Source organism: Naumovozyma castellii, chromosome 3 (assembly GCF_000237345.1).
Source record: "Naumovozyma castellii chromosome 3, complete genome".
NCBI classification, from domain to species: Eukaryota; Fungi; Ascomycota; class Saccharomycetes; order Saccharomycetales; family Saccharomycetaceae; genus Naumovozyma; species Naumovozyma castellii.
The window spans coordinates 1073659-1087013 of NC_016493.1; the positions used below are offsets into that span (position 1 = coordinate 1073659).

Here is a 13355-nt window from a genome sequence, read left to right on the forward strand (position 1 = left end):
GCCCAATTCATCTTAATTTTTATATATGTAGCTAGTTTAGGAATATTAAAACTACACACTTTCAGGGCCGGTTGGCTCAGGATAGGTTTTCTCTGGGAAGTCATATAATTTGAAATAGTCAACTTCGACACCATTTAGTAAGGCTCTTGATTCAACAGGTGAGTAAAAAAGTCTTCTCCAGATTGGTGCCATAACATCACTTGTAAGCCAAAAATCAGCTAAGTTCCTTTTCCATCCATAATTTGTTGGGATTGAGGATAATAATTGCATACGGCTCATTTCATTGGCTCCACCAATGCCCAATGTCTCTCTAACGATGGTTCTAACCTGATCTAAACCTGTTATAGCAAAACATAAATTGAAGCAGGTTCTTGGTTTTCTCGTATTTATTCTGCTTCCCTCTGACGGTATCGTCGTTCCATTAGAATGGTTGGGGTTATTTCCAGTTCGTGAAGCGGCTGTATCGTCATCATCATTCCTTAATTCTTCTGGCGTTGTATTGAATGTGTCATTAAAGAAGATCGGATCAAACGCATGTTGATTCTTTTTTTCTTTGACATATTTATTAAATTCTTTATTTGTTACTCCCGTAAAAGTTTGGAAAACTTGAACCACAATGAGGAAACCAACCCACACTGATTGTATCAAAGCCCAGAGAGCAATTAAAAATGTGAAACGATCATACACAAAGCCCGCACATAATTCATCATCTCCTAATAGGAAACATGCTACATCTTCATTGGTATCTTCCAATATATCAAAATATTTCATGGTTAAAGAAATAAAGAACCATATGCCTACTTCTGTCAATAGAATAAACCACATGAAATTTTTGTGATTCTTTAATCCAATATCATTGTAAATCCAGGGACAAAAATGATCAAATCTTGCTACATTATGAGTATTTAGAGTGGAGAAATGACTTCTTAAAGGTTTTCTTATCCATGTTTCAAGACAAAAGTTCTTGATATCAAATTTACCAGTGTCTAGTAACTCCTTTATAGTACCTCTAACGTTTTCGTGATCAGTTTCAATTGGAACACAGCCTGGGTCAGAAAATATTAACTTAATGAATAAATAATATATTTGCATCAAAATCAGAAACATGAAAAAATTAGTTAGTAATCTGGATTTGAATATGGTGAATGGCGCAATTTTAAATATCCAGACAATTGTCAATAATAACAGACTACCAAAAAAGGTTCCTGAGAGGAAAGGTGACTTCAATAAGCTTGTTGAATGGAGCCCGTAATTAGAATATGACGGTAGAATTAGTTCCTTTAATGCTTTATTAACAGCTAAACCAAATATCAATGAAATTAAAAGAGCAAACAATGGATGAAGATGTGTAAATAAAATAAAGATAATTGAAAGTGCTACCAAGGGAACAAAGAAAGTAATTACTTTCGCGTGGTCACTTTTCTTAAATAACTTCCTTTTGGGGTATCCATCTTGATTGAAGCCACAGATTGATAGTGCATCTTTAAAAGAATGAGAAGTGTTCATTTCCTGTGCAATTGTGAAACAATCCTTTCCGTCGTTGGTCTTGAGGAAGAAATCAGCACCATCGCGTATTAAATGGGTTAAAACATATGGTTGTCCCTTGACGGTAGCCCAATGCAATGGCGTAAATCCTCCTTCATCGACAATCTTAGTGCTTGCACCGAACTTCAATAGTAGCATCACAGAAAGTGAATCACCTTGATAGGCAGCCCAGAGAAGGGGTGTTCTTCCCTTTGGGTCTTGGCAATCAATATCGATGATCCCCTTAGCCACTACGAAAAATAACACATAGGCAACCAACATAACATTTGAACTATTCACAGCTAAATGCAGTAAATTGAACCCTTGCATATCGCACATCGTTGGATCAGCACCCTTATTCAACAGACAATCGACAATATGAACATATCCGTACCTTGCAGCCCAATGCAATGGAGTAGCCTCCAAATCACCCGCCTTTGCATTCACATCGATACCTTGAGATATCAAATACTTGACAACGGATAATCTATTATTAATACTAGCCCAATGCAAGCCAGTGATGTCGCCCGTTAAATCGGTGTTAAGGTCAAGGACACCACTATCTAGAAGTTGCTTTACAGTAGCAAGGTCCCCCTTTTGACATGCCTGATGATATTGACCTAACACTGGGTTTATTGGTTCTTCAGGAGGATTTGTGGTATTAGACACAATGGGTTGAAGCGATGATATGGACTCAGCAGTATCGTCATCCTCGACATCGATATTGACGTCGCTAAGTGGAGGGTCGGTAGAGTTGGGGAGAGACGTTGACTCTCCTGATTCGGTATTTATATCTGACATTGCGTGAATCTCTACTTCAGCGTACTCTTCATCTGTGGATTATTAGCCTTATTTTGCCTTTCTTCCTTTTATATGAAATTTCGAGATTGGGGCTTTGTCGATGGAGTTGAAAAACTGAAAAATGTAACTTAAAACAAAAGTGTCTGTTTACACCTTTATTGAATATCGGTGGAATAGTGAGATGACTGATAACAACGATGAGGGTAAGGATGCTGGTTCATCGTCATTAGCATTACCGTTTGCTGATGCTCCCACCATTGTTCAGGCACATCAAAAGGATTTACAAATTGAATCTATTTTGACGGAGAAATTGACAACTCTTCTGACATCTTTAAAGGGTCAATTGTTTACAAATACATATCCAAAGGAGATATCTATAGCAGTCAAGCTCTTGTATTTAACTTTGACAACATTTAGGGGCAGGAGAACATTGGGGGAAGAGTACGTGGACCTCATATACGTAGACAGGAAAGGTACTGGTTTGGTGAAGAGGTATAGGAAACTATTGTTCATTTTGTCATACACCTTGGGACCTTATTTAATAACTAAAGTATACAATAAGCTATGTGCTAAGATATATGCTAATGAGGAAGATGAAAACAGAAAGAAAATATCGCTTAAACAGGTATTATCTGCAATTGTAGAAACGCATTTGGTTCTATTTTATTTCAAAGGTGCTTATTACGAAATATCTAAAAGATTGTTTGGACTAAGATATTCCATTGGTCATGAGCCATCTGCCAATGAGGCCCAAACTAGAGAGCAGAGTACGAACACCTATAAATTGCTGGGCAATATAATGCTGTTACAACAAACTGCGGAAGTACTTCCAATATGTAAAGGGTGGTTCAAATCATATTATTCGAAAGATGAAAAGGGGACTCTGACGAACGAAAAGCAAAGTCAAGGAGACATACAAGCTGGAATTCTTACAAGGATACCTAATGAGTCTGAAGTTAATCATCTCAATTTGTCCGATAAGGAGATATTTCCATTTATTCCAGAGGATGCAAGAAAATGTATTCTTTGCCTAGCATACATGACAGATCCTAGTTGCTCACCGTGTGGACACATATTTTGCTGGGAATGTATATTGGATTGGTGTAAAGAGAGGCCTGAATGCCCGCTATGTCGGCAAGAATGCCAAATACAGCAAATATTACCTTTAAGATAAAAGAAAAATCATTATGTCTATTAAATTAGATTTATAAAAATATTAAAGTTACATATTTCGATTTTATAGTTAATAAATGAATAATGCAAAATCGATACGCTAAATACCGATATGGAAGAGTAGTTGTTTTTGCTTCTGTTTTCCTCTTTTGCCCTTTTGTTGGTTGGATTGAGAAGAGCCGTTACTATGGTGGATGGGGAGTGATGGGAGATTATCTGTGGAAGGCACATTTTGTCCCCCTCCACCCCATTGTTTGGGATCGGGAATTGTTGTTTTCCTAAGTGGAGGGATATAAACTTTAGGTTTAGGTGTTGGTAACTGAGGCAAGTTTAAGTCTGCCAATTTTTTGTTTTTCCCATTGGTTGATGAACCCATTCTAACAGTGTTGCTCACATTTGTGGTTGGTAATCTGGGCACAGTTGACAAAGAAGAGAGAGAAGAGCCGCCTAGCGGTGTGTATGCAATTGGGGAAGGCGACACTTTTTTTACCACCGTCTTCTTCATTGTTCTCAGTGCTGGAGTTTTCTTGACAGTAGTGGCAAAAGGATCAAATGATTTTGATTTCGCTTCTAAAGTTGGTAAATCTCTTATATTTCTATTCATTGCCACACTACCTGAATTATTCCAAGACCTGGTAGCTGAGCTAATTGATGCGGATGATCCTGATAAAGACGGTAATCCATTTTGTAAATATAGTTTTTGCTCCTGTGCTTCATAGATGGCATTTAATTCTTTAAACTTTGGAGAATTTTTAGGGTATAACTTGGCCACATTGTTGATCAATAGATATACATTTGATTGAGGAGTGGTAAATATTTCTTTGTAGGAGTCTAGCAGTCCTAAACCGGTTAAATATCCTTTGTCATATTCATCATTACATTTAATAAATTTATCATATAATTCTTGAGAATTTTCTAAGTAATATTTAGCTCTTTCTTCCAATCTCAATTGTCGTAATTCTGGGATATCGTTATCGCTATTATCATCATTACCGTCGGTACCCAATGGGGTGGCAGATGATGATGGTGATGATGAAAATAAACTTGGACGTGAATCCATATCATAATTCATAGCATCTCTATCTCTAACTACCCTAGATGGGCCTGACATGAAGGTTGACAATTCTGATTGGAATAACTTTGGTTTACCTCTTATTAAATCACCATGTTCCTTTAAGATATGTGCTTGTAATTCCAATTCATCTTTGAAGACAATAAATTTGTTATCAAGACAGGTTTGAACAGTACATATATAGTGGAAATTTTTGAAATGATCAAATAATTGGTCATAATCTTTAAAATATTGAGGAGAATTATGATCAATTTTATCGCAAATATGACATTTTTCATGTTTATTCCTCATGTGAACATATAACTCATCATCACCATAAAATCTTTGCCCTGAGCAAAAGGCACATAATGGATGGCCTTTGAAGCCTTCAGAATTACCTTTAGACTGGTGATTCCGTAATTGATTTTGAGTATATACTGGTAGTTCAGAGGGGAAGATATGATTATTTTGGGCGCAAATAGTACATAGGCATTTATTGTGCTTGGATCGTAGATGTTCATTATATTTCTTATAAGAGCCAAAATCCTCCCTTTCGATTCCATCTTTGTTAGCAGGACATACTGAGCATGTATATTTCAATAGGTTTAAAGTAGCAGTGGCCACCTCTTCGGAAGTGAATACGATACCATACTTCTCATTAAATTGATAATGTCCAAGGTTGCTATCAGTATAATTGGCGTTGATGTTTTCCGTAAAGATCAGTTTGTCGTTTTCTGTTCTACAAATCAGACATGCCTTTTTGTTGTAGAGAGAACGTTGTTTAAAGGAACATTTATGGCACGTGGTATGGTTACATGGTGATAAAGATGCGTACACCAGCTTACTCGCACAAATAAGACACAAATCGTCATCATCATCATCCCCACTGTTAATATCTAGATTCCTTGTGGTACGAGCTATCTCTTCAATGGGCTTAGATATTCTTGATTTGCCCTTCTTGTTTGCCTTGGCTGTATCATTTTTGGCTTTCGTGTTGGCCTTTGAAGTTGATTTTTTCTGTGTTTTGTCTGCTGTTTTCAAAGCTTTGGAAGGAGTTGGCTGTTGGTCAGTCATAGTGTGAGTTAGGAACACCTGCTTTGGTTCCTTTGTGGGGTCTAATTGAGCCTGATAGATCCCTGTTAACACTCATTTATTTCAAATTAAGAATAAGTTTCCAGATTTTGTTCCGGCGGAAAAATATGCCTCAGACAACTTACTGTATTATTATTATTATTATTGAAAAAGTTACTATATGATATGGCATTAATTCTATGTACTTCCTAAATGCGGCTCTTAGTCAGTCCAGTTCCATAGGTTCACACAACCATCGTCACCACCTGTCGCTAGCATCATATTGCCATTGATATCGATCCATTTGACAATATTAGCTTCGTAGACTCCATGACACAATTCTTGCTTGGCAATCACTTCCCAATCATGTTCATCATCGCCATTGGAAACCTCCTTGTAGACAGCCAAGGTCCCATCGGACCCTGTGCTTGCGATGAGACCATTAGTGGACCATGAGACGCTATAAATCTGTCTATCATGTACCTTTGGTAGGATGGCCTCGCAGATCCATTCTTGTTGCCCATCTTCATCATCGTCAATATATCTCCAAACACGCACAGTAGAATCATCACTCCCACTACATAATCTTATGGATTCACCATTTTTGCCCTTCTCGAAATCAGAACACCAGACGGTACCTTCATGACCGTTTAGAACTGCGGCACATTCCCAATCATCATCATAATCCTTCCAAAGTCTTATGGTATCATCGTATGAACTTGACGCTAGTAATGGCAGCTCTGGATGCCAAACGACATGCTTGACGTCTTGTGAATGTTCTTGCAGAACACTAATACATTCATACTCTTCACCATCCTGATCAGTTTCCCAAATCCAGACGGATTTATCTCTCGAACAAGAGGATAAGAGGGCTCCATCATGCGACCAGGCAATCCCCTTCACTTCATTTTCATGACCTTCAATGATAGCCAACAAGTCCATCTCCAGTGAGTTTGTCGTACCCTCTCCTTCATCATCATCTTCTTCTTCCTCCAAATCGTCCTCTCTAGTCCAAATGGACACTGTAGAATCGAAAGAACCAGCAGCCAATAGATTAGAATGAGGCCTCCATGCGACACAACGGATAGCCTTCTTATGAACCGTGTCATCCAACACATCCATCAAAGATACTTGTCCCCTGGGAGCATTAGTGACGTTAATGATCTTAATCTTACGATCAGTGGATCCCGTGGCGAGCAGCCCATGGGAGTAATCCAGGGACCACAGTTTATCATTCTGCAATTTCAAAGATTTGGCTAGCTTGATGCCCATTCTCTTAGTATACTTTCTGGTGTGCTATGATGTCGATGGATGGATGATTACTAAGACTCTTTATTTCTTTAACAAGATGACTTTTTTTTTTCAATTTATTCCGCCAAGTAAACTGAAAACTTCAGAACCCTCGAGAAATATTATACGTAAACTACAAATGAACTAAGAACAAATAACAATGCTTGCCCGTCGTTGCATTCCAAGATCCACTAGTGCGACACGACTCTCCCGAGGGCTGGCCTCCATGAACAGCAAGGGCACTGTGCAAAACACGGACTACGCCCTACAGGACATCTCCCAGACTCTCCCCTCCGATGCCACCATATTCAGTTTGATCCAACCTACGGGGAAGTTCCATTTGGGCAATTACCTTGGTGCCACGCGAATATGGAAGCAGATTTCTCAAAGTAAGCAACCCACACAGACTGCCATCTTTGGTGTAGCTGATTTGCACGCCATCACAGTCCCCAAACCGGACCCCATGGAGTTCCTCCAATGCCGACGTGAAGCACTCGCTAGCATTCTATCATTGGGGATCGATCCTCAGAACGCCATCATGATGTACCAATCCGAGGTGCCGCAACACACGCAATTGCATTGGGTGCTCTCTACGTTCACGTCCATGGGTGTGCTTAACCGAATGACACAATGGAAGGCGAAGGCCAAATCTAATCACATGAGTGTGAAATTGGGGTTGTTCTCCTACCCTGTGTTGCAAGCGGCAGATATCCTACTGTACAAGGCGACACATGTGCCCGTTGGGGACGACCAATGCCAACCATTGGAACTGTGTCGAAGCATTGCACAACAGTTCAACCAGTTCTATGGTGACGAGAACTTCTTCCCCATCCCGCGGACGATCCTGGCACCAACGAAGAAGATCCTGTCGTTGGGGGACCCATTGAAGAAGATGTCTAAGAGTGACCCGAATAAGGATTCGAATATCTACGTGAACGATGCGGCGGATGTCATTGTCAAGAAGATCAGGAAGGCGGTGACGGATTCTGTGACGGGCCCCATCACGTTCGATCCGGTGAATAGACCTGGTGTCTCCAACCTGTTGAACATGGTGAGTGGGATCACGCAGAGGGAGATGAGTGCTGTGGAACAAGAGGTGAGCCACTTGAGTCACTTGGGTGAGTTCAAGAACTACGTGGCAGAGATCGTCGTGGAGGAGCTGAGAGGGCCGCGTGAACGATACGAGCAGCTGATGAACGAACCGGAGTACTTGAAGCAAGTGGGCGATCAGGGTGCTGAGCGTGCCAGGGCCATTGCAGAGGTGAACATGAGGCAAGTGTATCGGATGATGGGTTTCTGATGGCTTCTTGTTGTTCATGAAATCCAGGTGCAACGAAAAGACGCGAAGAAAACGCGATGAGCCATTAGGGGTGCAATCTTTCAGTTATGTAAGTAGTTTCCTGTAAATATCAAGATCCAATCAAAAGTATTCGCCTCTATTTAAGCAGCAACCTTCTCTCTCCCTCTGTGGACCGTATTGTATTGTAGTGATCCGTTTGTACACACACAATTGACGATGGTTGACGGTTTGGGATCTACGACGCTGTATAAGGGAACTCTGGCTGTCCAGGGCATGACATGTTCCGCCTGTACCTCTGCCATCATTGCACAGGTGGGGAAACTGGACGGTGTAGGGTCCGTAGAGGTGTCGTTGGTCACTTCGGAATGCCATGTAGAGTTCCAATTGGAGAAAGTGTCGCTGGAACTCATTAGAGAAACAGTGGAAGATTGTGGGTTTGACGCTCAGGTGCTCACTTCGACACCCATGGGTTCAGCAGATGCAGATATTGTTAGAACAGTGACTTTTAAAGTGTTGCGATCCAATTACGACGTTAGTTCAGGATTTAGTGCCGAAAGCGGTGATTCTGTTTCCATGGAGGATACTGAAAAAGTGGGTAAACAGGATGGGATTCTTTCCTTGGAGCCAGCTTTGGAAGTAAATACATTTAATATTACTTATGATGAAAACAAAATTGGGATCCGTGATTTGATTTATTTCTTTAACTATCTAGGGTACGACGCCACAGTCGAATCCTCCAATATCATCTCAGTATCATCGGCGACTCAATTGGCATTGCTATCCAAGTGGGACGAAATACAATTCTGGAAATTTACATGTTTAAAGGCATGTGTCTGTGCTATTGTAGCAATGGCTTTGTATATGTGGATACCAATGATTTTCCCCAATTTGATTAAGAATAATCATTTTCCCTTCAAAGAAACTTTCTTTGTCCATGGTTTGTTCTATAGAGACATTATTGGTTGGGCAATAGCTACATACTCACAGTTTAGATTGGGGATTTATTTTTACAAAGCTGCATGGAGCTCCATGAAACATGGTTCCGGTACAATGGATACTTTAATTGCACTCTCCACATCATGTGCTTACCTTTTCTCCATATTTTCCATTATTCATACCATGGTCCTCTCTAGGGGCAATGAGGAGTCTCCCATGTTACCCAATGTGGTATTTGACACCTCCGTAATGCTTATCGCCTTTATCTCATTTGGGAAACTATTGGAAAACAAGGCAAAGGCTCAAACATCATCATCGTTATCCAAACTAATTCAATTGACTCCATCGAAATGTATTATTCTACAGGACAAGAATAACATTCAATCCTCTCATATTGAAATTGAAACTAATTTATTACAGAGAAACGATATCATTGAAATTAAACCAGGTATGAAAATTCCTGCAGACGGTATTATAATCCAGGGTGAATCTGAAATTGATGAATCCCTAATGACAGGAGAATCCATCCTAGTACACAAGCAAAAGGGTTCTCAAGTCATTGCAGGCTCATTAAACGGGCCAGGTCATTTCTATTTCAAAGCTATTAATATTGGTGATGATACTAAATTAGCTCAAATTATTCAAACAATGAAATCAGCACAATTGAATAAGGCCCCTATTCAAAACAACGCAGATTATCTAGCATCTATCTTTGTCCCCACCATCCTTTGCCTTTCTATCATCACTTTTATCACATGGATCACGTTATCCAATTTACTCACGAAACCACCAGTCATTTTCACCAATAATAACAATGGCAAGTTTTACACATCGTTCCAAATAGCCATTTCAGTAATTGTAGTTGCATGCCCCTGTGCACTGGGTTTAGCCACTCCAACAGCAATAATGGTCGGAACAGGAATCGGTGCACAACATGGAGTCCTGATAAAGGGAGGAGATATATTGGAAAGATTCAATACTATTACAAAGATTGTTTTTGATAAGACGGGGACAATAACAACGGGTCAAATGACAGTACAAAGATTTATTCCCTACTCGAATGATGATTTACCAGTGCTTCCTTGCATCATGGCAGCACAATCTATCAGTGAACATCCTGTTGCTAAGGCAATCGTTAATTATTGTGGGGAATCATCCCAGGACTGTGATGCCGGTGTGATTGTGACGAAGAGTGAAATAATTATTGGTAAGGGTGTCAGATGTGAATGTGAATATCAAGGGAGAAACTATACTGTAACCGTGGGTCACAAAGCCTTAATGACAGATTCCATGTTTGACTCCAATAGTGATAATACAAGCGACGATTTCACCAAATCTTATGTGTCCATTAATGATACTTTAGTGGGTAAGTTCGAAATTAGAGACTCTGTTAAGGAGGATGTGGCAGATATTATTCAATATTTGCAAGGGCTTCACTATGATATTTACATGGTTACGGGTGATTCCCACGGTGCCGCCATGAAAGTGGCTCAACAAGTTGGCATTGCGGCAAATAACGTCTATAGCGGAGTGACACCCAGTGGGAAATGTGAAATAGTGGAAAGTTTACAAGCGGACAGTGTAGGCGGTGTAGCATTTGTTGGAGATGGTATCAATGATTCTCCCGTCTTAGTGACCAGTGATATTGGTGTGGCGCTCTCCACGGGGACTGACATTGCGATGGAGGCTGCTGATATAGTTGTATTGGGAAATGATCAGGATGAGAGAGAAAGTTTGAAAGGTTTAATATATGCCCTGGATATCTCAGCAATGACATTCTCTAGAGTTAAATGGAACCTTTTTTGGGCTTTGGGCTACAATATATTCATGATCCCAATTGCCATGGGTATATTAGTCCCCTGGGGAATAACTATACATCCAATGGTTGCTGGTTTGGCTATGGCCCTGAGTTCCGTGTTTGTTGTCTTGAACTCTTTAAGGTTGAAAAGTTGGAAACCACCTGTGATAGGTGACGAACATCCCTTGTCGAGTGACTATTATCATCACAAAGGTACGTCATGGATCAGATCAGGTTGGAGGAAATTGTTTGGAATGAGTTCAGAGGTTGTTTATCAAGATTTAGAACTTCAGGAAGGTTTGGTGGATTGAAGAGAAAGTTTTTGCTAATCATGTTTTCTTCTATTTAATATTAATTAATATTCCTTATACTCTTAAAGATAAAATCTATTGATTCAATTTTTTTTGATTATCTCATCACCTGTCGTTAGTAAAGAATTTAGCCGCCCAGATCATGACATCTATGTGGCAGCAAAATATAAAGGGCTTCTCTCAAATTATAGAATCTCGTAAAGACAAACAGTGGAGCAACTGATGGGATTATTCAAGAAGCATCAGAAGGCTAAAAGGCAAGAGGGAAAAACTAATAAGAAAATAAAGAAGAAAGAAAATACAAGTTCAATGTTGAACCATGAAAATCCATTCTCGGCATTAGAGTCAAATGATGAAGATGTTAATACAGATTTAACAGAAGAAGAAACTCTCATATCAGAAGAGGAAGAGGGGAAGGAAGAAAGTAATACTCCAGTAAGCCTTTCAGGTGAGAATCGAGAAGAAACAACTGCCAAGACAACTATGAGTAATCACGAAAGGAGGAGTGTGTCCGGAGTAATCCTGATCAGTCAGAAGAAAAGTGCAACAGAGGGTCCCGTAACCAATTCAAAGAAGGAACTACCAGAGTTAGTCCAAGATTCAAAGCAGGTGATAATTACTGAGAGTTCAAAGAACCAAACTAAATTGGAAACTCCATCTTTGAGAGAAGTTTTGAATATAAACACACTTGACGACAATTCAAAGTTTGACACCAAAGGGGAAGCTCCCTCTTCAAATAAAGAAACAAAAGATGAGAGCTCCAAGAACAACTTTAAGCTAGAAATAACCTCCCTAGATCATGGCTCGAAAAATGGCAGAATTGTTGAGAATTCAAACAATGAACCTAACGAAAGAACTCCCTTTTTGAAACAAACTTTGAATATAAACCCAGTTGATGACGTTTTGAACTTTGACTCTAAAAAGGAATCTTCCCCCTCAAATTCAAGTTTGGACACAGCAATCGTTATTGATGAAACTACAGGGTTGAAGAAGGAAGTATCAGCAACTTTTCCCAAAATATGTAGCTTAACACTGGCTGAGTTATCCGAGATTCTGGACACTCACTCAAATATTCCTGAATTAGCAAAGGCATTTCCATCTGTTGATATAAATGTCATAAAGTCATTACTCTTTGCCTCGGAAGGAGAAGTGCTACCTGCTTTTCATGCATTACTATTCCTCACTAATCAACAAAATTTAGAAACTATTACTATTACACAGGTACTTCCTAAGAAGAATATACTCAGTGAACTTTTTGACCAGAAGTTTTCAGAGTTGAGAGCCATGAAAAAAGAAGCTGAGAGATATAGTGACGATATTGAAAATGTTAATGTGTGTGGGAAAACTGAATCTTCTGATGTTATTGTAGGAGTGTCAAATGGTGAGATGTCAAACTGTCCTATCAAAATGAGTGATTTAGCAAAGGAAGTTGGTGAAGCTGACAGTGATACAAAGAGTCAGCAATCTTCATTAACCTTGAATAAAGCAAACACTTCGGTTGCTCCCCACAGTGTACTAACAAATAAAGAACCAAAGAAACCTAATCAAGTGTCTTACAAAGAATGGTTGGTTAAGAGAAGAAACGAAATGGGCACCCCAAATAACCCAACCCAGAGAGATAACAACCGTACGAAAGAGAACCCACAGAGGTCACCAAGAGATTCCAAAGGCAATAATACCTTGGAAAAAGGAGTTGAACAACTAAAGGAAAACAACATAAATCCTGATATAAAGGAAGAAAAGGGTGATAATAGTGAAGCACCTATTCCGCAAGACCGAGAATCGGACGAAGGGCAGAAAGGAGAGCTGCATGTATCTGAAAATAATCTTGCCAAAAAAGCTTCCCAAGCTATTGCAATTGTGAGTAAGGTCATAGGAACCCCAACCATTTCTTCTTCTATAGGAAAATCGCTGCATGATCAGGTGAATAGTACATCTAGTTCGAGTGTATTCAGTGCGAAAACCTGAAATTTGTGACGCGGACGTCCGATTTTTTTTTAGTTGAAGGATTGCCCTGTCGGGGTCTTTGAAGATTTTTTCCGACAGGCTAAACGTTAGTTGGTACTTCTTTCCACTTGATTCCCTGAATAAAGTTAATCT

At 39.6% G+C, this 13355-nt stretch overlaps 7 protein-coding genes across 7 annotated transcripts; 4 read left to right on the top strand and 3 right to left on the bottom strand.

The window, feature by feature from the left end:
- Nucleotides 1–51: 51 nt before the first annotated feature.
- Nucleotides 52–2325, bottom strand: AKR1 (palmitoyltransferase AKR1; the record flags this gene model as incomplete). The annotated part of the gene is made up of 1 exon (XM_003675834.1): nucleotides 52–2325. One exon carries the CDS (start codon nucleotides 2323–2325, stop codon nucleotides 52–54), a length of 2274 nt encoding a protein of 757 aa, XP_003675882.1.
- Nucleotides 2326–2506: 181 nt separating this feature from the next.
- PEX10 (ubiquitin-protein ligase peroxin 10) lies at nucleotides 2507–3499 on the top strand (the record flags this gene model as incomplete). The annotated part of the gene is made up of 1 exon (XM_003675835.1): nucleotides 2507–3499. The coding sequence occupies one exon, from the start codon at nucleotides 2507–2509 to the stop codon at nucleotides 3497–3499; it is 993 nt and encodes a 330-aa protein (XP_003675883.1).
- A 99-nt stretch (nucleotides 3500–3598) lies between these two features.
- On the bottom strand, nucleotides 3599–5623 carry HEL2 (E3 ubiquitin-protein ligase HEL2; the record flags this gene model as incomplete). The annotated part of the gene is made up of 1 exon (XM_003675836.1): nucleotides 3599–5623. One exon carries the CDS (start codon nucleotides 5621–5623, stop codon nucleotides 3599–3601), a length of 2025 nt encoding a protein of 674 aa, XP_003675884.1.
- Nucleotides 5624–5842: 219 nt separating this feature from the next.
- On the bottom strand, nucleotides 5843–6892 carry CIA1 (iron-sulfur cluster assembly protein CIA1; the record flags this gene model as incomplete). Its single annotated transcript, XM_003675837.1, has 1 exon — nucleotides 5843–6892. One exon carries the CDS (start codon nucleotides 6890–6892, stop codon nucleotides 5843–5845), a length of 1050 nt encoding a protein of 349 aa, XP_003675885.1.
- A 178-nt stretch (nucleotides 6893–7070) lies between these two features.
- On the top strand, nucleotides 7071–8210 carry MSW1 (tryptophan--tRNA ligase MSW1; the record flags this gene model as incomplete). The annotated part of the gene is made up of 1 exon (XM_003675838.1): nucleotides 7071–8210. The coding sequence occupies one exon, from the start codon at nucleotides 7071–7073 to the stop codon at nucleotides 8208–8210; it is 1140 nt and encodes a 379-aa protein (XP_003675886.1).
- Nucleotides 8211–8426: 216 nt separating this feature from the next.
- Nucleotides 8427–11255, top strand: CCC2 (Cu(2+)-transporting P-type ATPase CCC2; the record flags this gene model as incomplete). Its single annotated transcript, XM_003675839.1, has 1 exon — nucleotides 8427–11255. The coding sequence occupies one exon, from the start codon at nucleotides 8427–8429 to the stop codon at nucleotides 11253–11255; it is 2829 nt and encodes a 942-aa protein (XP_003675887.1).
- Nucleotides 11256–11477: 222 nt separating this feature from the next.
- Nucleotides 11478–13223, top strand: DON1 (Don1p; the record flags this gene model as incomplete). Its single annotated transcript, XM_003675840.1, has 1 exon — nucleotides 11478–13223. The coding sequence occupies one exon, from the start codon at nucleotides 11478–11480 to the stop codon at nucleotides 13221–13223; it is 1746 nt and encodes a 581-aa protein (XP_003675888.1).
- Between the last annotated feature and the right edge of the window lie 132 nt (nucleotides 13224–13355).